The sequence below is a fragment of the Prionailurus viverrinus genome, chromosome A2, assembly GCF_022837055.1.
Source record: "Prionailurus viverrinus isolate Anna chromosome A2, UM_Priviv_1.0, whole genome shotgun sequence".
Taxonomy (NCBI): Eukaryota; Metazoa; Chordata; class Mammalia; order Carnivora; family Felidae; genus Prionailurus; species Prionailurus viverrinus.
Window position 1 is genome coordinate 94,565,873 of NC_062562.1, and position 25,707 is coordinate 94,591,579.

General features: G+C 40.1%; 1 protein-coding gene across 7 annotated transcripts in view; it reads left to right on the forward strand.

Annotated features, from left to right (window-relative positions):
- The window catches only part of CDK14 (cyclin dependent kinase 14), a 704,495-nt gene that overhangs the window by 38,235 nt on the left and 640,553 nt on the right, over nt 1–25,707 (forward strand). For 4 of the 7 annotated variants that reach the window (XR_007146446.1, XM_047830949.1, XM_047830974.1 and 1 more), the window contains exons 3-5: nt 8,424–8,528; nt 8,824–8,913; nt 23,684–23,715. Coding sequence is in view for 5 of the 7 variants with exons in the window: in XM_047830949.1 (XP_047686905.1) it covers nt 8,522–8,528; nt 8,824–8,913; nt 23,684–23,715 (129 nt within the window). In the remaining 2 variants the exon portion in view is untranslated. Of the gene's footprint in view, nt 1–8,423; nt 8,529–8,823; nt 8,914–15,994; nt 16,616–23,683; nt 23,716–25,707 lie in introns of those variants that run through there. The other 3 variants (XM_047831011.1, XM_047830982.1, XM_047830989.1) reach the window with 3 other exon arrangements.

Genomic DNA, 25,707 nt, shown 5'->3' on the forward strand with positions numbered 1-25,707 from the left:
ACATTAGCAAGTATAAAACCCCAAGATGAAGAAGAGTTGGGGCGGTAGGGGGAGTTAGGCTGGGGATGAACTATGTGGAGCTGTGAGTGACAGGTGTTTGGATTTCATTCCAAGGGCAGTAGGAAGTTGTCAAACCATGGAACAGTTTAAGCAGGAGAGTGACATGAACTTTCATGGTTTAAAAAGATCCCTTTGGCTAAAATGAAAATGAATTGGGCAGGTATGAGAGCAGAGACAGGGAGGTCAGTTGGGAGGATATAGCAATAGTCTAAGTGAGAGATAATGATGCCCTGATCTAGAGTCGTGGTGGTGGAGATGAATAGAAGAAAAAGAGACATTTTGGAGCTCAGCAAGACATAGTTTGCTGATGGATTAAATATAGTTAATCATATTATAAATATGATTAAATATGGGAATTAAGGGGCATCTTGATTTTTGGTTAGAGCAAAAATGTAATTCATCTTTTGATCCTTCTTCCCTTTCTTCCTTCTTTCCTTCCTTCCTTTTTATCCCTTTCCTTCTTCTCCTCCTTGTCTTACTACTATTCTTACTACTTTAATTTTTTTAAGTTTATTTATTTATTTTGAGACCGTCAGTGGGGGAGGGGCAGAGAGAGAGGGAGAGACAGAATCCCAAGTAGATTCTGTGTGAGGTCAGTGTGTAGAACCCCACAAAGGGCTCGAACTCATGAAACCATGAGATCATAATCTGAGCTGAAATCAAGAGTTGGTTGTTTAACTGACTGGGCCACCCAGGTGTCCCATATTCTTATTACTTTTAGTATGAGAAGAATACATCAGTATTTTATTTGTAGACATGTAAAGTTTGAGATATGTAGTTGAGACTCAACTTATGGGTATGTGGATCTGGACTTTACATTTGGGGCGTACATTTGGGGATTATCAGCATTTAGATGGCTATTAAAGTTATGAGAATGATTGAAAGGACCTACAAAAAGAGTAGATAAAGAGAAGAGGCCAAGGAATCTGAGGGTCCTCAACATTTAGGGGTCTGATAGAAACACAGGAGCTGGTAAGGAGATTGAGAATGAGTAACCAATTGGATAGGTGGGAAACCAGAGTATAGCATCATGGAAGCCAAGAGTATTTCAACTTCAAGGTGTAGCCAACTGTATCACATAATCACAAGTACTCTGAGAGCACTATAAGATGAGGACAGAGAGGTCTTTTGCATTTGGTTTCATGAAGGTCTTAGGTTGCTCTCAACAAGAGTGATTTCAGCAGGGGGAAGGAAACCTAACTAGTACATTGAAGAATGAATGGGAGATGAAGAAATGGAAGCAGAGTTACAGGCAACCCTTTTGAAAGATTTTGCCATAAAGAGAAGTAGAGAAACTATAAAGTTTAGGGAAGGAAATGTGGGGACAAGGGAGGTGTGTGTGTGTGCTTAAAGATGAGAGATTTCAAAGCTGTTTGTTGCTGATGGAGATGATCCAGTAGAGTAGGAGATTGTGACATGCAGGAGAGAAAGGTTAGGCAAAGCAGCGAGTTACGTCCTTGAGAAGGAAAATGAATCCAGAGCTTAACAGTAGAGACTGAAAATTGAGAGTGAAGGCCTGTCATCTACCTGTCAGGAGAAAACAAGAAAGTGGGAGGAGAAGTGAGTAGGCAGAGATGAAGGAGGGTCCATCTGATGCTTATGTTTTCTTACTGGTATTCAAGACCTCAGATAGAGTAATATAGTTATATCATCCCCAATAAGCCCAATGTCTTATAATAATATTTTTAACGCTACAGTATGTAAATCAAAATATGATTTAATTTATAACATTGTGAGAATTTTCACAGATACAAACTCACAAAGAAAAACAAATTTCTTGGTCAAAGCTTGTGTGTCAATTTTTTCAGTAAGAGTACATTCTAATCGACTATATTTAAAATTAAATATAAGAAACCAAGAGTATTTTATTATTATGATTATAGATATAATTATTGACATTTGGAAGCTGCTTACTGGGTATACCAGACAATTAGAATTTCACATTACATAGACTGAGGTTCAAACCTATATAGGACTGAGTGCTTTGCACAGAGAAAACTTTCCATGGCTGGAGAACTGCATTCTTAACCTGGGCCAGGTATTTAAAAAAACATGCTGTTTTAGTTATAAGGGAGCATAAGGAGGGGGTGGAATGGGTGGGGAGAGAAACATTACAGATGACTTTGTGCAAACTCATCACCACTGCTGGAAAAACAACACAAAACCACAACCAAGTCAGTAACATTATCTTTGGCTTATAAAGAATGGTACATTTTTTGGCTGACTATCATCCTCAATAATTTATCTTGTTGTTACATAATGTGTTTCCTTAAGAAAACTCAAAATGCCCTACACAAGTTATTTCATTTGTCTTCACTGCATTATGAAGCTGAGAACAGAAGGGAAGTTGTCTAGACTAGGGCTGTCTAATAAAAATATAACACAAGCCACATATGAAATTTAAAATTTTCTAGTAGCTACATCTTTTAAAAAGTCAAAAAGAAGTAGGTGAAATTAATCTGAATGTTATATTTTATTCAAGCCTATATGTCTAAAATATCATAATTTCAACGTATAATGAATATAAATAATTGTTTATGAGATCTATTCTATTGTTGGTACCAAGACTTTTTTTTAAGTTTATTTATTTACTTTTTATTTTTTTTTTTATTTTTTTATTTTTTATTTATTTATTTTTTTTTTTTTTACAGAGAGAGACAGAGCATGAACGGGGGAGGGGCAGAGAGAGAGGGAGTCACAGAATCGGAAACAGGCTCCAGGCTCTGAGCCATCAACCCAGAGCCCGACGCGGGGCTCGAACTCACGGACCGGGAGATCGTGACCTGGCTGAAGTCGGACGCTCAACCGACTGCGCCACCCAGGCGCCCCATTTATTTACTTTTTAGAGAGTGTGACAGAGAAAGTGAGAGAGGGAGGGGCAGAGAGAGAAGGAGAGAGAGAGAATCCCAAGCAGGCTCTGCACTGTCAGCACGGAGCCAGACACAGGGCTTGAACTCACAAACCGTGATATCATGACCTGAGCCAAAACCAAGAGTTGGACAATCAACCGACTAAGCCATCCAGGCACCCCAGTACCAAGTCTTTGAAATCTGGGGTGTATTTAACACTTAGAGTATGTATCAAGTTAGACTGGGCAAATTTCAAGTGCTTGGTAGCCACATGGCATCTCAATTCTAGATAATAATGTAAAAAGCGAGGGTCACAGAATCCAAAGTCTGGGCTCTCTTACAAGTTAATAAAATGTGAGTCAGAGTTTATCACTGGTCTGTTCAAAATCTTCCCAAGACTTCTTATCATTCTTAGAAAACAGCTAAACTCTGGGGTGCCTGGGTGGCTCTGTCAGTTAAGCATCTGACTTGATATTGGCTCAGGTCATGATCTCACTGTCGTGAGATGGAGTACTGTATCTGGCTCCACACTGAGTGGAGCCTGTTTGGGATTCTCTCTCTGCTCTTCCCTCACTCAAGGGCTCTCTCTCAAAATAAACAAATAAACCTAATAGGGAGCCTCGATGGCTCAGTTGGTCGAGCATCTGACTTCAGCTCAGGTCATGATCTCAGGGTTCGTGAGTTCGAGACCTACATTGGGCTTGCTGCTGTCAGTGCAGAGCCCACTTCAGATCCTCTGTCCCCCTCTCTCTTTGCCCCTATCCTGCTGGTGCTTGTGCTCTCTCTTTCTCTCTCAAAAATAAAAAATAAAAAAAAACATTAAAAAATAAACTGAAAAAAAGAACAACAGCTAAAGTCTTACCTCTGAGGCTGAACATGATATAGGTCTGCCTCCCTTACCAACTTTATGGCTTACCAATTTCTCCTTGATCTTTCTGCACCCACTCCTGCCTCCGCTCTGCCTCAGATGGTGTCACTTCCACTTCCTTCAGCCTGGAATGCATCTTTTCATGCTTGGTCACTGAATTTATGCAGGTTTTTGCTGAAATATCATCTTAGGAAGACCTATGATCTGAAATAACAATTTTCTCTAGCCACTGTCAAGCAACTTACCCTGCTTTCTTAGGGTTCATTACACTAAGTACTGAAAATATACTTGAATTTTTAAATTTGTTTACTATCTCCTCCAATGGAAGGTTACTATCTACCTGTGAGTTCAGGGGCATTGCTTTGCACACTGTCGGTCACTAGCACCTGGAATAGTGCCTGGCACACAGCAGGCTTGTTGAATGGATGAGTGAATAGTGTTATTAATGGCAGATCACTTAGAGGGTATAGTATGATGCTTAGAGTGTACATTCTGGAGTTAGACCCTTGAGATCAAATTCCAGCCTGTCTGCTTGCTATCTCTATTCCTTTAAGGAATTAAGTACCTTCTTCAAACTTCAGCTTCCTCATTTGAAAAATGGGGATGTTAATAATAGCATCTATTTCATAGAAATGATATTGTTTTGTTTTGAGGGTTAAATGAAATAAAGTATATAAAGAACATCATACAATATCTGGCCCATAATAAAGTCTCAAGAAAATTTCCTATTATTATCTGTTAAACAGAGATTAAAATGAATGCCTTGGCTCATAGGTACACTGCAAACTGGCCCACTGCTCCACAGACATGGCTCTTCCCTTTGCCCCTCCAGTGCATTTGTTTCCATCTCTCAAGTCACCCTTTTGACTTTATTGGATAATGTTGAACTTTTTATCTGACTTCGATAGTACATAGGCCTTCCTACCACTTCTCTGCTTGTTCTCTCTCATTTTCCTTTGCTGACTCCTCTCCTTATGCCCTTTTTTATGTTCCTTCAGGCTCTGCTTTTGATGCTGGTTACTCGACACCCACTCCCTGAGCAATCTCACCCACTCCTAGATTTCAATTGTTATCCTATGCTGCTGATTCCAAATCTATGTCTCCAGCCCAGCTTTCTCTCCTGAGCTCTAGGTCCATATCTGCAGTATCCTTATAGCCATTCTGCTTGGATAGCCAATACTTAAAACCATTCCACTTCCTCCAAACCTGCTCCTCTTATGGATGTCCTATCTTAATGAATGGCCCCCACCCACCCCTTGTCCAAACCAGAAAATGCTGTATGAGTCTTGAATTTTTCCTCTTCCAGACCACAGTCCAATCAACCACAAAATACTCGCAAATCTGTCTTTTACTTACTTCTGTTGCCGTATCTGAATCCAGGCCAACATCACTTCCTGTCTAGATTCTGGGCTAGATTAAGCTTCCTAATAGACACATCTGTATCCATTCTTTCTTCCTTCTAATTGTTCTCTACAAAATAACTAGAATAATCTTAATAAAATGCAAATTTGGGGGCGCCTGGGTGGCTCAGTAGGTTAAGTGGCCAACTTCGGCTCAGGTCATGATCTCACGGTCAGTGAGTTCAAGCCCCGCGTCGGGCTCTGTGCTGACAGCTCAGAGCCTGGAGCCTGTTTCAGATTCTGTGTCTCCCTCTCTCTGACCCTCCCCTGTTCATGCTCTGTCTCTCTCTGTCTCAAAAATAAATAAACGTTAAAAAAAAAAATTTAAAAAAATGCAAATTTGATCTCACTATCATGCCACAGCCTCATTGTTTAGAGCTGCAAGCTGATTCATAGCTCCCCATTACCTTTAAGGAAAAAGTCAAATTTGGGGGTAATTTAATTATGTGTGTTCAAAAAGTTATACATACATACTTGTTATAAACAAACAAAACAGCAGTCCTCCAACATACCCTGTCCCACATTACTATATGTCATCTCTTATGCTTCAGCTCCCAAGAGGCAACCACTGTTAATTATTTTACCTGACTCCTTTGGAATCATTTCCATATCCCTAAAGAACATGTTTATATTGCTATTTAAAAAAAAAAAGTCAATGACTTCCAATTCTAAAAGTTGAAGATTCAGCTTATTTTCACCAACTCCTATGATACCTATCACATACATGAACACTTCCCATTCTTCATCTTCTCAATGTGGCTGTAACTTAATTATATTGCATTTAGTATCTGTACTGATAGGACTTTGTAAATCACAGCATATAGTATGCTATGAAAATTTTCCCTTCCTGTTCAACTTTTGTTTTTTTCTTGAGTTAATTACAGTCTTCCCTCTGCCCCCCTGTAACTTGGTTTTGTAATAAAGAGGCCATTTTTGATGTTTGTTGACAGTTTTCAATCTCCACTCATCTTTTCTATCTCCCCCACATCTGGGCAACCAAAAGTAGAAGAACTGTATAGGCCTTTACCTCTAAGAGTTGACAGGAATTTCAAATATAGCTCAGGCTCTAGCCCATGCGAGGTGGAATCCCCACCATACTGATTCTACCCTTTAACCACAGTGAAAGCCCCAGACTACTCCTAGCCCTTTGCTCACTCTCTCACCAGACCCCTGAATGAACCCTTTCCCTTCTGGGAGCCCCCATCTTAGTGTTATTACTAAATATACCTCATTTATATTCACTGGTGGGTGCATTATGTCTGGACAGTCAAATAAATTCCTGAGCGGGTGATCATGCCTACCTCTGGGCACTGAACTGTGTACTTTCTACATATTTATCATTAATACATTCCTAAACTGTCCACACCCTCAGTTTGGTAAATTTTCCCTCAACATACTTTAAACATCAGTTATTCTATCCATGCCATTTTCTCAATGATCTTTCCCCCAGGGCCTCTGTCCCACTCTAGTCCACCAGATTTGTTGGTCTTTGAGCTTCCTTCAGAGCTGTGGTCTTAGATTTTCCCTTCACCATCATCCTTTCTTACTCATGCATTAGAATCTCATTTCCTGGATTCCATTTTCTCTTTTCTTATTTTGGTTGAACAAATCCTCTGATAGATTCCTGAGAAATGACCTATAAAGCAACATTTTTTATCTTTCCATGTCTGAAAAATGTATATTCTACCTTCCCACTTAAGGAATAATTTGGCTGGGGAACTCTACATTACAAGTTACTTTCTTCTACTATTTTCTAGCATCCAGTGTGGCTATTGAGATGTCTGAAGTCATTCTGGTCCCTAATTCTTTTTAGAATCTTGTTTTTCTTTTCTGAGGGTTTTTAGAATATTCTATTTGTCCGCAGGATTTTGCAATTTTATAATGATGTGTCTCTGTGTAGGTCTGTTTTCATCCATCGTCTTGGGAGCTCAATAGACTGTTTCAATTGGGGAAGTCATGTCCTTTCATTCCAGGAAATTTCCTTGATAATTTCTCCCCTCCATTTTCTCCATTCTCTCTTTCTGGAACTCCCATTATTCAGATATTGAACTTCTTGGACTAGTCTGTACCTACTCATGTAAAAAAAAATCTCTCAGGGGCGCCTGGGTGGCTCAGTCGGTTAAGCATCTGACTTCAGCTCAGTTTATGATCTCGCCGTCAGTGAGTTCGAGCCCCGCGTTGGCTCTGGGCTGATGGCTCAGAGCCTGGAGCCTGCTTCAGATTCTGTGTCTCCCTCTCTCTCTGCCCCTCCCCCGTTCATGCTCTGTCTCTCTCTGTCTCAAAAATAAATAAAACTTAAAAAAAAAATCTATCTTCTCTTTTTGTTTACTACCCATCTTTTTTTTTCTTTTTTTTTACTTCCTGGGATAGTTCCTCATCTTTATGTTTTAAACCTTCACCTGAAGTTTTATTTTATACCATGATATTTTTAATATCCAAGAATCCATTTTGCCCCCTGGCCGCTACTTTTAAAACCATTTGTAGCATCCTGTTCTTGTCTAATAACTGCAGTATCTTATAGTATTTCACTGTCTTTGAATCTTTGAAGATACTAATACCCTCCCTCTCCCACTCCTGCATAGTCTTTATTTCTTCCTGGTTGCTTTTCTATGTTAGTTTTGGCCTCTTTCTTATTAGAATATTCCATCAGCTGTCTGGAGATTTTTGACTGTCTGCCTATGTCTAGGAAACAGGCACTAAAAAGTTTTAGGCAACTCAATTTACATGGTTGGGCCTGTCAAATGTGGGTTTCACTGTAGGACAATTGGTTGGTCAGAACTATGGGAAGAAGGTGAGGAAAGAAAGTTAAGTGTCTTGACATTCAGTTATCAACCTTCAGTAGGTTGCCTCTCAGCCCTGGCAACTGCTGGCTTAGGATTCAGCTTTCTTGGGACTGACAAGTCAATAACTACTCAATTACGATTTTTCCAGCTTCCAAAATTGTTTTGGTTTCTTCTTTTATTATCTACCTGCATGTGTACTTTTGCTTAAAAAAAGTCCATTCACTAAAGCTTTGTGGGTTTTTAAGAGGAACAGAAAGTACCATGAGTGTTGTCTGACATTTCTAATAGTAACTAAAACATACATAGCCTTTACTACATGATTACTAAAGTGTGTACTTTTTGGTCCTTGTCAAATTCACCAGACTATTTCATATCTGTTCTATATTCAGACCATCTTTCAGTTTCTTGAATGCACTATGTTCTTCCTATGCCATCTGGCCCCAAGTGCTGATTTCTCTTCCAGGAACTCCTGCCTGTCACCTGACTACTTCTGTGGATCTTTCAGGTCTCAATTTATGTGGTGGACATCTCTGACCTTCAGAAGCAAGAGAAATCTCTCTGATGCACGGTATCGATAGCACCCAGTTCTTCCTCTGTTTTAAAATGGGGAGGGGGTGCGACTGGGTGGCTCAATCGGTTAAGCGTCCAGCTCTTGATTTTGGCTCAGGTCATGATCTCATGTTTTGTGAGATTGAGCTCTGAGTGGGGCTCTGTACTAACAATGGGGAGCCTGCTTGGGGTTCTCTCTTTCCTCTCTCTCTGGCCCTCCCCCACTCACGTGTGCACAAGTGCTCTCTCTCTCTCAAAATTAATAAATAAACTTAAAAATATAAAATGAGTCACTTTTCATTTTCTCTCACTAGTCTGCAGGCTCTGTACAGGCAGGGGCTATGACTGTGCTCCAGCTCTTTCACTGCAGTATATCCTGCTCCTAGCACAGTGCTTGGGACATGGTAAGTATCAAAATGCATTTGACCAAGAAATAGACACCTAACTGTAGAGTACAAACTGATAGTTACCAGAGGGAAGGTGGGGGGTGGTGGTGGAGAATGGGTTAAACAGATGATGGGGACTAAGGAGTGCACTTGTAACGAGCATCAGGTATTATATGTAAGCAATGAATCACTAAATTCTATACCTGAAACTAATAATACACTGTATGTTAACTAACTAGAATTTAAATTTAAAAAAGCATTTGATAATTACACAAATGAAGTCAAGTAAAATTACTTGCTTATGATAAGAGAATAGAGATAGTACTAGAAAACGATTCTCTCAATCCTTTCTGTTCAACTCAATTGGCCTATGTCTGGTTTTTTTGGTTTGTAATTAGAAGAAATCAAATATATTTGATTAGGAAAAGGAGATAATTTTTGGCTGGTAGGACCAGAACAATTCTCTCTCTGTTGTTTATAGATGAAGAAGCAGAGGATTGGTGATACTATATAGGCCATCACAAAAGGTTCTAGAACTGAGAGTATCTTATGGCTCCTATCCCTGGTTTCTGTTTTACCATTTGAAACACACCTAGGATGTTGCCTCTCCAGCATTACTGTCTTTTATGCTCCATGAATATTTCTACGTTGTCTTCCCTGTCTGGCTTTCATCAAATAACAACCATCATGTTGCCATTTAAGGGACTAAATCAATGATTCTTACTACTTGTTGGGGGTTGTACAAGAATCATCTTGGAGTCTTTTTCAATCTATATGTGCCCCTTTCTCCTCCTGCTTCTCCAGTCTCTGCCTAGGATGCTCTAGAATGATCCTTTGAAAATGCTCCCCAAATGCACAGATTGAATGTTTGTGTTTCCCCAAAATTCATATGTTGAAACAATCCCCAATATGATGGTATTTGGAGGGTCTTTGGGAGATGATTAGATTATAAGTATGAAGCTCTCATGAATGAGATTAGTGCCCTTGTAAAATATGTCCCAGGGAGCTCCCTCCCCACTTCTCAACAGTGAGAAGTTGACGGTCTTCACCTTGGAAGAGAGTTCTCAGCTGAAGTCAACCATGCTGGTTTCCTGATTTGACTTTCAGCCTCCAGAAATGTGGAAAATAAATTTCTGTTGTTTAAAAGCCACCCAGTCGGGGCGCCTGGGTGGCTCAGTCGGTTAAGTGTCTGACTTCGGCTCAGGTCATGATCTCACGGTCCGTGAGTTCAAGCCCCGCATCGGGCTCTGTGCTGACAGCTCAGAGCCTGGAGCCTGCTTCAGATTCTGTGTCTCCCTCTCTCTCTGACCCTCCCCCATTCATGCTCTGTCTCTCTCTGTCTCAAAAATAAATAAACGTTAAAAAAAATTAAAAAAAAAAAGCCACCCAGTCTATGGTATTCCATTTATAGCAGCCCAAACAGACTAAGACACCAAGTAATTTTGGTATGACTCATTCTCATAGGTGAGGAATATTATATTAAATGTTAGTTATGACCAAATTACATTTTATGAATCCACTACTCTGATGCGTGCTGCAACGGCCCAATAAGTGATAGTTTTAGAATGTTTAGCTCATTTACAAGCACCGAGTAGAAAGGAGCCTCTTTTTCAAAGTCAATTGTATTACCTTCGAATACCACACCTTTAATATTTTCCCATAAGGTATGAAAAAAGAAAATATAGTACTGGAATTTAGGAGTTTTTATCTATCCATTAACCTGCTTGAGTTTGTTTTTAGAACTTTCTCTGCTTTGGAATAGTTCTTTCTTTCCAAAAGGACAACCATGATTATACCCAAAGTGTATCAAAAGAAAAAGAAAATGTCATATATCATGACACAAAATTTCTTTATAAAAGAAAAGTTTTTAGTAACCAAACTGTGTCTCAATCTAAAACCGGAAGCTGTGTGATGATTTTGGGGGTGGCATCTAGGCATCGCTAGGCTCATTTCCTTTTGTAACACGGTGGTAATGATAATGTCTCTTGGAGTAGTATGGGTTAAAATGAAAGCATCAATTTATAGCACATTATAAAACCATAAGTATTTCAATTACATTTAAAAATAATAAATAGTGAGTTTTGCTAGGGAATGTGATATGTCTGATGACACCATCAACATAATTATCCTATGGACACTTTTTTTGGCTTAGAAGCACTTGATTAGAATAGGCATGTGAATGCAGATGAACTGTCAAATGCCTTGGAAAGAAAGATTAGGGTGTTTTTGATACAAGAGCTGCATTTCTGAACATATTGTTCCTAACAGGACTTGTCTGTACTGACCAAAAGGCATAAGGTTTTGGTTCACTAAAACATTTGCTTCTGACCATTTTCACATCCATGTTCAGAATTCAATTAAAGGACTGGTCCCTGAAGTTTAATTCTGATGGATCTGCAACATGATGCACTGAAATTGATGACAGTCATAAATGAGGACCCTTTCTTGATGACACATCTGTATCACACACACAAATAACACCAAACAGCATGATTCAGTGAGTTATGTCATGGTTGATATTTTCTTCTATGGACTTCCATTGTACAAATTATATAATAATTGAAAACAGGAACAAGGTAACATTAATATTTAAACATGGTTTAATAGGACAGCGCAGTTCACCAGTATTTCAATGCATGCTTTGACCCTGGTAGTTTATTTTCTTCAAAACTATTCTGAGTTAATTAATAGTGACATCATTTGGATGTTTTGGCAGCTTCTTTGTTCATACTACAGCCATTTGCAAGTAGATCAATTTATTTAGGTCCTTAGGTCTCTTGAAATATATGATGAACAAACAGAGAATTACCTATAAAACAATTAGACAAATACAGGTCTTAGTTCTGCACAAGCCCGGATGTTTGTGGCAACAAGAATGATTCCTGTAAATGTGAAAGGGATTGAAATTAGGAGTCACTAGGCAATGGGTAGTGGATAGACAGGGAGGGGGAAGGATGGGGAGCTCCATTTACCTAAGTGTGGATATAACAACCCTTCATTCCCCTTCCCCCTTTTTAAAAAATTTTTTTTTTCAACGTTTATTTATTTTTGGGACAGAGAGAGACAGAGCATGAACGGGGGAGGGGCAGAGAGAGAGGGAGACACAGAATCGGAAACAGGCTCCAGGCTCTGAGCCATCAGCCCAGAGCCTGACGTGGGGCTCGAACTCCCGGACCGCGAGATCGTGACCTGGCTGAAGTCAGACGCTTAACCGACTGCGCCACCCAGGCGCCCACCCCTTCCCTTTTTTATTTTAATTTGCTCTATGTCAAAAAAAAAGGGGGGGGGAACCCTTAAGGCTAGACATTAACCAAAAGTTGGTGACAAGAGTTTTGGATTCCATGTGCCAGTTTCACTGATGACTCACTGGGAACTTTGTATAAGTCACTTAAACTTGTGCTACTTCAGTTCCTGCTGGCTGTGTTCAAAAAAGGAGGATAATACTTGATCCTAAAAATAATTAACTAGGGTGACTATTTAGATTTCTAAGAGGATATTTAATTAGGTAAATTTCCACCACTTCAATAATTACAACCTGACTGTATGTCTTAATATTTACCCTTTGGTTAAATTCTAAAATTTTACATTAGTAAACATACATTTTCTGTTTTTAATTTTGCTTTCCCACTCTATTCCCTACGTACTTGACATCCTTGTTTCATAGATTTTATTTTACTGATAATATCTTTTCATACCGTTTCAGGTCAGTAAGTCTGTTTTCTCCTTTTGCTAGATTATAGATTCTAATCAAATCCTCTATAATTTATCTTCTTTGGAGTAGGATTCATTCCCTTAAAATTTACTGCCAGCATATTAGCCTGCTATTTTTCTTATATGGGCAAGATCCATTTATAATAAAAGCGTAATTAATGTATAGCAGAACTAGAAATAATGTATCTTAAATTTTACCTAATTTTTGTCGATGGTCTTTGTCTTTGTCCCTCTTACTTGCATGTTAATTACTCCTCATTAATAAATCTACCTTTTAGTACATAAGCTGGGAGAGGAGAAATTTCACCATTCAACTTAAAATCAGAATTTTGCAGGAATGAATGACCCTGGAGGTCATCTAGGTCAAGCCCCCTCCCTTTTTTTTTTTATAGATAAGAAAGTGGGTAAGTCACTTTATTTAAGGCCACACAACATTTAGAGTAGGGACTAGAACCCATGAGTTGTGGTGGATGTCCAGCCACTGTTGCTACTCCTCAAGGCCTAATTAATATATATGCATGCTTTAATCGATGAATTTGATTAAGGTCAACTCATGTTGGGTTCAGCCTCTAGGTAAGTTTATGTGTTTGTATTCAGATACTGCACCTTTAATTCGGTCCAGCCAAACTATAACCTTGTGAACCAGAAGTTTGGATGGAGGACTGGCACAGATCCATCCTCCCACTGAAAATACATATGCCACACAGATGCTGGATAGTCATCTTTGTTTCTGAGGACAACGCATCACTTCTCAGGGGCAGCGATACATTCTACATTCACTTGACATTTAATTTACATCCACTGTGATGAGGCACCTAGGTGGCTCAGTTGGTTAAGTGTCCGACTTCAGCTCAGGTCATGATCTCATGGTCTGTGGGTTCGAGCCCTGCATCAGGCTCTGCTGCTTTGGATTCTGTGTGTGTCTCTCTCTTTCTGCCCCTCCCCCACCCATGCTCTCTCTTCCTCCATCTCTCAAAAATGAATACACATAAAAATTTAGCTTACACTAACTATGAAATAAACATTGTACTTTTTGTATACAGACTCTCTTCCCTCAGGGAACTTAAGAATGTAGGATAAAGACATAAGTGAAACAAATAACTGTGTAAAGAGATGATTCCTATTAAGTGTATACATTTTAAAACTATCCAGTTAAAAATGTCCTCCTTTGTGTCACAGTTTCTTACAAAATTAATAATTTTAATATATAACCAACAAAGGAAGTTGTTAAGCATATAACGGGAAGTTGGTTATTCATAACTGACAAGGTTTATTTGGTCCATTACTAACCACTATCTCTCCTGTTAGGAATACTATTGTAATGAGGTGAGGTTTATTTTGGAGACACGAAAGCAGAAGTTTTGGAGTAGGGTAGGTAAAAATGAAGCAAATATTATTTTTATGTTTTAAATTAGTATTTTTATTAGTATTTATAAGTAATGTGTTCTTTGGGTAAAACATTCAAATTGTACTTCAAGGTATAAGGGCAAAGGACATGTTCTGTTTATTCTGGGTATGCACACTTAATCGTTCTTTGTTCTTTTTCTGGAGAAATTTTCTGTGCATGTGGAAACATACATCTGTATATTTTTCCCCACAAATGATTTAATGATAAATTTGCTTGTTACTCACTTACCCTAGACATATTTACACATCAATACATATTGACTTATCTAAAAAAAGTGTTTACTTACTATACCTTTGTATGCATATACCATGATTTATTCAAGCAGAAGTTGACCTTTAAAAAGGTTGGAAATATTAAATACTGGGGAGGTAAAATGGAGAATCTGTATCTGTAGCTATATGTGTATTTACCTATATGAACTAGTAGTCATTGTCAGAGTGAATAGGATAGCCACAGACACACCGTACTCAAAGCTTATTACATTAGTAACTATTTCTTCAACTTTGTTGACTCGGTAGATAGAACCCATCAGTATTTTAATCGGTTGCTTTTGTTTTTTCATTCATAGCTGCTGATAACTTTCTCCCTAAGTAATCTGAGGAAGTGGTAAAAGTCAAACTTCTTCCTGTCTGAGGCCATACTTGGTGCTGTCTATAATATCTAATTATGGTCACTAGGACCCAGCTTTCTTGCATCTTGATGAATTCCCCACCCTCCTTTGCTTGGCTTGACTTCCTGTCTGTTATCAGCTGCCATCTATCAAGACCCTATAATATGCTCAGTGCAGAGGAGAACAAGTCGAAGTGTTCTACCTCACAATTTAAGGAAGGCAGGGGGGCTAGTTTTTGTTTTAAGATAAAAATCTTTTAACAAAACACAAACTCCCCAAAACTTCCTTTAAACCAAACAGCATTGTCACACACAAGCTCTTATTACTTACACAGCCAGATGACTCAAGATTACTAAATTTCTATTCATAAGGAGTTTGCTGGCCCCAAATCAACATTCAGTCCCTCCCCCATCTTCCTTCTCTCTCCCTTGGGAGAGTGATGTTTGGAGTGTTCGCTGCACCACGTTTTAATAGAATGAAGACGATGTGTGTTTGCTGCCTGAACTGTTTGTTTTGGGATTTTATAAAGCCTCCCCCAACGTCCTCCTTTTTAGAATTTATTTTTTGAGGCCGGGGAAGAGGAGGTCGGAATCTTTTTTGGCTCCAAGTCTTCCAATTTAGAAATACATGCTAGAATTGGTAATCTAGAATCGGCAATCTAGAATTACCAATTCTAGAATATATTGGTAATTCTAGATTACCTATATATTCCAGAATTGGTAATACATTCTAGAATCCCATTGCTATTTACTATAGAACTGGGTATTTATATCAGAAATCAGCTGCATCTACATTCCCATCAGTCACTCAGTGTGGCACAGCGGTGAAGGAAACAGCACTTAACCGTGCCTTGGGGGGTTACAGTTGACGCTTCTGCCTTTGCACTTGACTCCCCTAAAAAACGGGCCCAACTTAACAACCTCCCTAGCAAAACTGGGAAAAGAAAAAGTCGCCCTCAAACCTGAGTGCGTCTCCGAGGCCTTTCCACTCCCCCGACCCAGAGGTAGTGGTGGTGGCCACCCCCTCCCCCCAGGTCCTCGCCCTTTTCACACGCGTTCGTGGCAAGGAGAAAATCAGTCATAAACGACCGAGATCCAGAGCCTTTCCTTGGGTGGCCTCCCCAAAGCGCGAGGAGGAGTCCCCAGTAGCGGCCCGCTCCCAGCCCTGCCTGTTCGAGGCCCTCCAACGGCCTGGGTTCTGGAGCGCGCGGGCGGGGCGGGCAGGGCCGGGGGAGGCGCGCGGGGGCGGCCGGGAGGGGGCGCCGCGGGGGCGCGAGCGGGGCTAGAGGCCCGCGGAGGACGCGGACTCCGAGCCGGGGAGCCAAGGTCCCCCTGGGGTCCCGAGCCCGGGGTCCTTTGCCAAGGGGGAGGCGGGGCGGAAGCGGCGGGAGGGGCGGTTAGGGCGGGGCGGGTGGCGGTTCCGCGCCGCGGCTCTTTCTCCCTAACGCCCGAAACTCGGGGCTGAGAACTTCTACCCGCCTGTGCCCCGCGCGCTCCGGCGACCCCCGGCTCCCGCACCTTGTTCCCAGCCCGTCCCCGCCCCGCCTCCGGCCGCGCCACCCCCGCTGTCGGCCGCCGGCCGCGCTGCTCTCGGTTACAAAGGAGGGAAAATGAGCCGGGCGGCGGCGGCGCGGCGCGGGGCCGCCGCGACTGCGGCGATGGCGGCCGCCCCCGGCACCACGTAAACGCCCCCGCCCGCCCAGCCGCGGCCCAGGCCGGAGCAGAGCCTGCAGCTCGCCACTCGCCTCCTGAGCCCAGCGCGTCGCCTCCTGGCCGGAGGAGGAGGTGGAGGAGGAGGAGGAGGAGGAGGAGGCGCCGCCTTCTTGCCGCGCGCCCTCGCTGTTGTCTGCGCTCCGCTCTGGACCAGTTTGGGGAAGTTGCCGGAGCCCCGCGTCGCCCAGATGTGCGACCTCATTGAGCCGCAGCCGGCCGAGAAGATCGGCAAGATGAAGAAGTTGCGGAGAACTTTGTCGGAGAGTTTCAGCCGCATCGGTGAGTGGCGCGCTGCCCCGGGCACCGGGCCGGACGACCCCGGCGCCTGCTCCTCCGCCCCGAGCTTCTGGCATCACCAAAGCGGCGACCACCCGGGGCTGGTGTAGAGTGTGCTGCGCGCGGACGGTGGAGGGAACAGTACCCGGACCTGGGGGTAGGGCGACAATGGAAAGGAGAGACACCCCTCTCCCTCGGGATCTAGGGGATCATTTGTGGATGATCTTAAAGCCCACAGTTTGGGTTTCCTCTCCTCGCCACTAGCGCTCCGCCTTTCGCGCCGGCGTTGGACTGGCGATGGGACGCCCCGGGCCCCGCTGCGCACCGGGCTGAGCGGCCGCCTGGGTCACTTGTTATTTTTTTATTTTTTTTATTTTTTTTGAGCGCAGGTTTCGCTCTGGGGTGTTTAGTCAATAATTTAGCTTTGGAAATTGGTGAAACGTTGAGCTGTTCCTTCGTATTGTTTAATACATCCAACCTAAAGGGAAGTGGGACAGATACCTTGGGACCTTTTGTTCGGTACTTCGGGTCCTCGAAAGCGAGATTCGGCTGTTCTGTCCCAAGCTCTCTGAATCTTTTCATTGCAGCAAATAAATGCGCGCTGTGAACTTGTCTGAACATTTAGGAATAAGTCCCCAGAACTTCTTACATTTACTACAGCTCCGGGGCTATTGTCTTTAAACCAACCAACTGATACACAAATAAAAACCGACTGAGAAATGTTTAGGACATTTAAGAATAAATCCATGTCACGGACTATAACAGGGTGACAACAGTATTATGTGGAGTGGGTTTGCTAGCTTTTTAGGGTTAGCCATAGAAAACCCCTTTTAACCTTAAGACGGTAGCTGCCTCCTCTAACATTAGAACTTTCATTTATGCAGGTAACTGTTTTCAGCAAGAAAATCCTACAAGCACTAAAAATAACCCCTCGGATTCCCTAAGAAGCTTTCTAGCCTTTGTTTCACTTGTTTAACATGTCATCCATGTTAATGAAGGTGTTAATGGAAATTAAGCATAAAGTGCTTAATTCCTTAAAATAAACCCCTGGGGTGAATATGAGTATTGGAGTCATTCATCCATCCATCCATTCCTGTAAAAAAAAATCATTATATAAGCACACTGTAAAATATGCAAACTTTCTTCAAGCAAGAGGAAATATGGATCAAAATTTAGCCTAGTTTTCTTTGTGTTGGGTTTAAAAATTTTCTATTGGTACACAAAATCTTTCCGAAATGACTGTAAAGTTATGGTGTGAAACCAACATTCAATCTTGGTTTTACTTATTGCATGTATTGGATAGTTGCAGTTTCACTCTCACGAGTTAGGGATGCATTTGAAGAGTTCCTACATGCAAATGAAGTTTGAAGCCAAGAGTGTGAGAGAGCAAGGTGTTCAGTTGGTGTACATTTTTAAGGAGGATGTTCAACCTGGGACCCAAAGCATCACAGAGGCGGGTTCTGGAGTCCATTAAGCCCTGTTCTAAAACACATTAACTGTATATTTACTAATGCTAATGACTCTGTTGGAGCCCTTCCAGTTTTGTGTTAAATAATTCATTGCAGTTGAATCTCAGTAAGAAACCAAGGACATTAATACAAAAATTCCTTATGTTTAAGCAATTTTAAGATTTTGATCGACAATCAGTAAAATTTGGATTAACTACAATGCTGGCGAATGGGGTATTACAGTTAATTGGATTTTCTAGTTTACTGAGATTTAGTGATGTGAAACTCCTTTTGATTCCAACACTTGTTAAAATGTCTTCTATGATCTAGTAGATTTTACTTCCTTCTTTCAGAAACAGTACAGTGCAGTGAACCTAACTGATTATTTCTTATATTGAAGGAAGGTCATGATTCTGAATAGCAAGTCCCATTCTGGAATACTGTAAAGAGATAAAGAGGTTTTATGTGGTTATGATTGTATGTCAAACTCAAGACATACATGTGAAGTGGGACTGCAGAAAAATTAATCTTTGTTATCTGAGTACTTTCTTAATGTCATATTTGCAACATCAAAAAGCAATAAAACGAATTTGGTTATGTAAAGGTTTTAAGGTGCTCAAGACTATGGAATGGGGTTTTTACTATGGGATTGTATAGTGCATAGATTAAGGGTGTGGGCTGTGTCAGACCACTGGAGATTTCCCGTCTTGCCACATGCAGCAGTGTGACCTTGGACAGGTCCCTCACCTTCTGAGCTTCAGTTTTTTTTTTTTAAATTTTTTAAATGTTTGTTTATTTTTGAGAGGGAGACAGAGAGACAGCGTGTGAATGGGGGAGGGGCAGAGGGAGAGGGAGACAAATAATTCGAAGCAGTCTCCAGGCTCTGAGCTGTCAGCACAGAGCCTGACGTGGGATTTGAACCCACAAACCGTGAGATCATGACCTGAGCCAAAGTTGGATGCTTAACCTACTGAGCCACACAGGCGCCCCTGAGCTTCAGTTTTTCATGTACAACTCAGTTTTGATATTGGCACTTAGGGAAATAATGCATATGATGTCTTGTGCAGTATGTAGTGTAGACTCAAGAGATGTTCATAATATGTTATTATCATTATTGGTGATTGCATCATATTGACATAATTGATTTTCTAGGTGGGAAGAAAGAGAAGGGAAGAAGTGGTTACTGACTTTACCGTATTAAAACAGGATGGACTTTGGAGTTAGTCTGGTCTGGGTTTGAACCCTGTTTTCCCAGCTTGCTGTGTGTCTTGGTCAACTAGCAGAATATCCCTCAACCTTAGAGTCCACATGTATACATTTTCTTACGGTTGTTGTGACGATTAAATCCGATAGAATACGTAAAATATCTAGTGCAAGATGTTACATGTGAAGATCAATAATGGGGGCCGTTACTATTCCTTCCAGTTTCTCTATGTATCCCCTGTCTCCCCCCTTTCTTCATTGGTACTTCATGAGATCACAGAGTGAATGGTTTATTCTTGGTGAGTAATCCAACATCTCTGTATATGCATTCCCTTTAACCAATCTATGATGGCTTTTGAAGTAAACATACTGACTTCATTTTGCTTTTTTGGTATGATTCAAAAGTGTAGCTTGTTATAGGATAAAATATACAGTATCATTGTTTAGTCCTGAGAAGTTAACCGTTCATCTATAGAAAATGAGCACAACTTTTGAAAGTATGTGATATTCAATCAGTTTATTGTTAATAACCATTTGGACTGTATAAGAGTGGTAACGCTGATGTTTAATTCATCCACACGTAAATGGTCATACCAGCTTTGTCGCTACCCACCCCAATACAGCTGATCTGAGATTACTATATTATATAAGGTCTAATAAAACACACTGGCTTTCAAGCCATAGCACTCTAATTTATGACATCTGCCAGGGAGTGACTACAACATAGTTACAGTTCTTTTACAAGATGGGTGTAATTGAATTTCAAAGTCATCCACTGATTTCAGTGGTGAGTATTTATGGTTTTCTGCTAAATAATGTCAGTGTGTTCACTTATTTAGGAATTACTGTTGTTGTCTCGTTTTTTTTTTTTTTAATTTTGCTTAACATAAAAATAAAGAGGAATGGGAATTTAGTTGTTAAAAAGTTTATGTTAAAATCCTTTTCCTCTTTTCTTTCCTGTTTCTTTTTATTTTTGAATGATAGCTTAGGAGGAGGAATGCTTTCTGTGTAAGATTAGGTCAAACTGTCATTTCTTCATAGTCATTTGAATGCATTTCTTCACACTTGTTTGGATTAACTCCCAGAGAAAGGAAGTTTATACTCTGTTATATTTGAGGTGAAGCCCGTGTACACCATTTTTTTAAAAGATGTAGTTTGTGAGAGAACTGAATGAAAGGAAGAGGCTGAAATTTTGGGTTTGTTGCTTTGTTCTGTATGTGGGTAATGTAGAGTCCAGCTGTCATTTGATAAGTCCATTCTTAAGGTTAAAGGTTCAGACACAAAATGTAAATACAGTACCATGTCTTCTTCCAATGTAGTTTCAAAAGATTTTAATTTGAAAACTAGGAAATGGAATTTATATCTATGATCCTTTCATGAGAGAAAATAGTGTATGGTTTTCATATGCCAACACTTTAGTGTGTCTCAAAAGGCAAGAGGCTGTCTTTTGGCCTTTGAGGTAGACATAATTAATTCAACAAATAATTATTGAGTACCTCCTATGTGCGAGATATTGTGCTGACATTCAGTTTCAGTGGCCATTGGTACCAGTCCGCAAGGACTTTTATGAGAAGACAGGCCAGTGAAAGGGCATTGACAATATAGAATGACAAATTTTACCAAGAAGATTAGCACAATTTGCTGTTGGAGAACATAGGAGGGACACCACTTTAGTCTTGGTGAGAGCATGGCAAGCTCTCTAGAGGAAGCAGTGTCCGAGCAGAGGACTAAATAGACTACCTGATTATCTCAAATGATTCAATGTATACATACACCTTTGTTAACCCATAAAAGTGTAATATACTTGCTATTCCATGATATCTTTGAAGACAATTGTGAGTTTACATTTACATGAATGATTAATGACAATCGGGGAATGTAATCAATAATGAGATGTTGCGTGCTTGTTTGGGTAATAGTTTATTATTCATCAATGACCTGGTAAATATTTGGCAGAGACGTATTTAATTGGCCTTTGTTGTTACTGTTAACTGCTGTTCAAGCAAGGATTCCATATTTATAAGAAACTATATAAAGTGTCGATCCACCAGTGAAGAGTTACTGAAGTCATAGATTTTTTGGTCTTAAAATGTTCTCCCCTAAGATATCTTGGGCTTGAGAATAGTGTGCATGGGAGAGAATCTAGCTTTCTGCTCCTTATATCTTAGAAAATACACCTGCAATTTTCCTCTAGTATTTCTTCCATTTCTTTCTACCTGCAGACCCTACCCCTTTATCCAGAATGTTGAAGGAATTGGCAGGATTTGGGGGCAAGAAAGAAATAGTCCAGTCAGGATGTCAAAGACAATTTAGTTTCTTGCTTTCTTTATCTCTCAGTTTGAGGGTCTTCATTCTGTGTTTGCAGTTACCCGAGGGGTAGTTATCAACTGTAGTTCTTATTGGATGCTTTGCTTAAGAAAACCCAAGACTAAACTTTTATTATGTCCAAAGTAAAGAAAATACAGGAAGTTTGTGCTGTGATTTATAAGCTTGCTGCTTTAGCTTTGCATCTTACATGACAGCCACATAATCTTTCATTAATTTTTGTTAAATGAGCTAGGTATGTGGCTGTACAATGATTGACTTTGTATTTGAAATCAGTGAGCTAATCATTTCTTATTAGAAAAAAATTTTTAGATGGAACAACTTGCCTATATTTATGTAGGTCACTAATATTTTATCTTGGAATCACTACTCAAGTATGTTAATTAGAAGATATGCCTTAGGTTTGAGGGAGTGAGGGTGGGAGTTTAGTAACATTGTTGACTGATATTTAAAGAAAGCCTTCTAGATTAGAAGTTTTACATTCTAAGTTAAAAATGGTCTTTAAGAATCATTGAGGATCTTACAGCTTTCTATCAAAATAGCTTATTTTAATTTTTTTAATGTGTATTTACTTTTGAGACAATGCGAGAGACAGAGTACAAGCAGGGGAGGGGCAGACAGAGGGAGACAGAGGGAGACACAGAAGCTATCAGCCCAGAGCCTGACGCAGGGCTCGAACTCACGAACCATGAGATCATGACCTGAGCCGAAGTTGGACGCTTAACCGACTGAGCCACTCAGGCGCCCCTCAAAATAGCTTATTTTAGAGTTAGTGTAAGTTAAAGCGAAATATATAATAAAATGTGTGTAAGTAATTGAATGTAAGATAAGCCATTTGAGAATGGCATAAAGGGCTGTCTTTTTATTTTTCCTTTAGAAGTAGTTGTCCTCTAATAAAGTCAGTACAGAAATTTGGTACAGATCAGCTTCTTAGGTAAAAAGAGGAAAACTAAGAATTGAACTTTCATAAACACTTTATTTCCCTCAATCTACCCTCACCCCCCTTAATTCACCACAACTACATACTTCGTGATGTTTAAAAAGACAAGTCTATGGTATGAAACAGAAAATATACTTTTCAAGATTGTTACATTATATAATATAAGCTCTGGCATGGTAGCTTCCATTTAAGCACATGACTTCTCTCAGAGATTGATTCCCAACATAATTTGTTTTCCATTGCTTTTGTCAGAACATAGCTTTCCAAGTAAGAGCAACACAAGTGCTTCTATCCTGACTAGAACTGTCCAGTACAGACAGTAAACACCTATGCACAATTCTATAAATTAGAAACATGTCTCCAGCTAGTGGTTTCAGCTAAATTAGCTCCTTTGTGCATTCTCCTTAATATGAAACATTCTAAGTAATTGTAGGATTTAAGGAACTAGGGTGTTTGCCAACTATGCATGAAATACTTCTCTCTCTTTAGAGTAATAGAATGCCAATTCTGAGTCCATGCATATTTAAATAAATTTTGAGCATTTGCCAATTCCCATACGACATTCTGAATGCATTGTTTCCTTTGGTGATACTTCATTATAAAATTGATCATGTTGAAATGTTTGAATTATGTCTCTGCAGTGCTTAGTTTAACATGCTTAGTCTTTCATTACTGTATTTAAACCTCTCTCGGTATGGGAATCTCATTCAGGGCACTGTGCAGAGTGGGTGTCATCCTGACAATTGGTTTGGGAGGACCACACACCGTGCATAATGACATATGCACAAAACCCAGAAGCTGAAGGGGACATTTCTTTAAGATTACTTTTTGATTCTTTCATACTTCATTAAAATGTTTTCCTACTAAAGAAGAGATAGGGGAAAGATATACATTCTTCTTTTCCATACTTGGGAGGATAGTCCATTTACATATTTATGAAAGTGTCTCACAAAGAAGCATGCTGTGCAATTCTCTGTCTCATTTGTAGTTTTCCTATTTGTGTCATAACATTGTTATTCAGGTTGGGGTACAGTTTTACTTTCTGAAATGAAAACACCATACTGCTTTGTTTTCTTTCTGTTTTCTAGAACTTAGATACTTAGTTTCCTTGAGATGTTTCACAATAACTTCTTCCTTTCCCTTTTTGTTTTACAGCTTTGAAGAAAGAGGACACCACCTTTGATGAGGTAGGTTAAATTTCTTTATCTTATGTTGGATGTATTTAATTACTTCTGGGTATACTTAATAGGTGCCAACTTCACACTTAAGAAGCAGAAAAAAAATGCCTTAAAAAAAGAAGAGATGACATCTCTATAGTTGTATTATTTTTCAGCTTTAATTATTTGAATGAATTTTGGTGGCAGTCAACAGAAATATGTCTTTTTAAATTAGCAAAAATACCCCCAGGCCTTTGTGTTATTGACCCCTTAATGGTGGTAGTGCTGGAGAGGCCCATTGTGAGGTACGTGCTTAGGGCAAGTCTGGAGTTGTTGGTAAGTTGGGCACCCCAGCTCCCTGCAGCCCTGCACTGAATCAGGATGTGATGCGATGTTGATGCCACTTATTGTCTATCAGATTCCCAAAGGAGGGGCTGACTTTCCTGTTCTAGTTTTCCTATCCTTTGTATATCAGATCTGTCTTTACCTACTTGCTACAAAGTAGGAAAAAAGTCTTCCAAGAGGGCAGAGGGTCCATATGTAATTAATAGCATTTTGAACGTGATTTTTAAATTGTACTCTTTCCTGAGTTTTTTGTGGTATCAGTGGGAATCACCAGAGAGACAATGTGTTTACAAAATATTCTCAGGAGTGCTATAGAGTGAAGTGTTTCATTGTCACCATCCAAAGCCACAGTAATTGACATGTGTTGTAAATTGGGCTGTGTGTGTGTGTGTGTGTGTGTGTGCGCGCGCGTGTGCACGCGCGCGCGTGTGTAATGAGTTTATATATGAACACAAAAGTATATACACAGTGTGCTTATCCTGCAGCCTAATGAAGCATAGATTAGTTTGGTTGTGGTTGTTTGATTTAACAGTTGCAGTTTCTGTGAAATAAGCTACCTGTTCTCTCACTGCTGTACTGCTTCAGAGAAGTGAGGACATTTGTGCTTGTGGAAATCCCCTTGGCCATGTGGTTGGCTGTGGTGCAGGGCAGGACCACTCAGGGAGAACCTGCTCCAGATTGGGATTTCTGGATGGGGCCAGTGACATTTGGCTCTCATGGTCTGCCTCTTTGTCTGTTGCACCTGTTCCTTTTTTCCTGGGGCCCAGCTCTACAAAGCCACGTGTCCCTGGACTATAAAACAACTTCTCCTTCCAGCATTCCTGAAACATCCTGTAAAGCTTAGTTATTCTAGACCTAAAGCAATAGAGGAATATTTTCTTCCCCATCTATAGTTGGTAATAATGATGTTCTCCTCTAAACCTGTATTTCTGGAATTTCTGCAGTGTTACTGAGATGTTTTTAGGAGAGTATATTTTCTTCTCAGAAGAAATCAATTGGAGAATATTTCGTACTTTTTCTCTCTTTGTAAAGAAATGTCTCCCCTCTAATTATGGAGGTAACGTAAGCTTACATAAAAGAGAAAAATAAGGAAAAGGAGAAAAGTCTCCCAATCCTATTACCTACCTACAACCACTGTTGAATGTTCTTGCTTCTTTCCCTATGTTTAGAAACAAAAAAACATAAGCCATTTATTATATGCTGCTTTTTTCTTTTAACCCAAAATGTGGTATTTTCCCATGTTGTTACAGGTGACTCCTAATCATTATTAGGAATTTGAAAAACCTCCTGTTTAGTTTAAATGCCATTGTTAATGATTGTTATTTTGTCACGTGGCTGTGAGATTAGCTTTCCAAAAAATCTGAGGCTGGAACCTAGATGAAAGTTAGGGAAGGATGTGTATATGAAGCTGGTTACTACCCACCCTCCTTTACCTGGAAACCATTGCACAAAGGTCTGGATTTTGTAATATGGGGCAAAATTTTCTCTAGCTTTTACAAAGTGTTTTCCTTCCTCTGTACAAGAGATTGGTAAAAAAAACAAAAAAACAAAAACAAAAACAAAAACAAAAAAACAAAACTCAAGTTAGTAAATCACAGAATGGTACACCTGGAGGAGATGTTGGAAATCACGGGGCCAACTTCATCATTTCATGGATGAAGAAATTGAGGTCCAGAG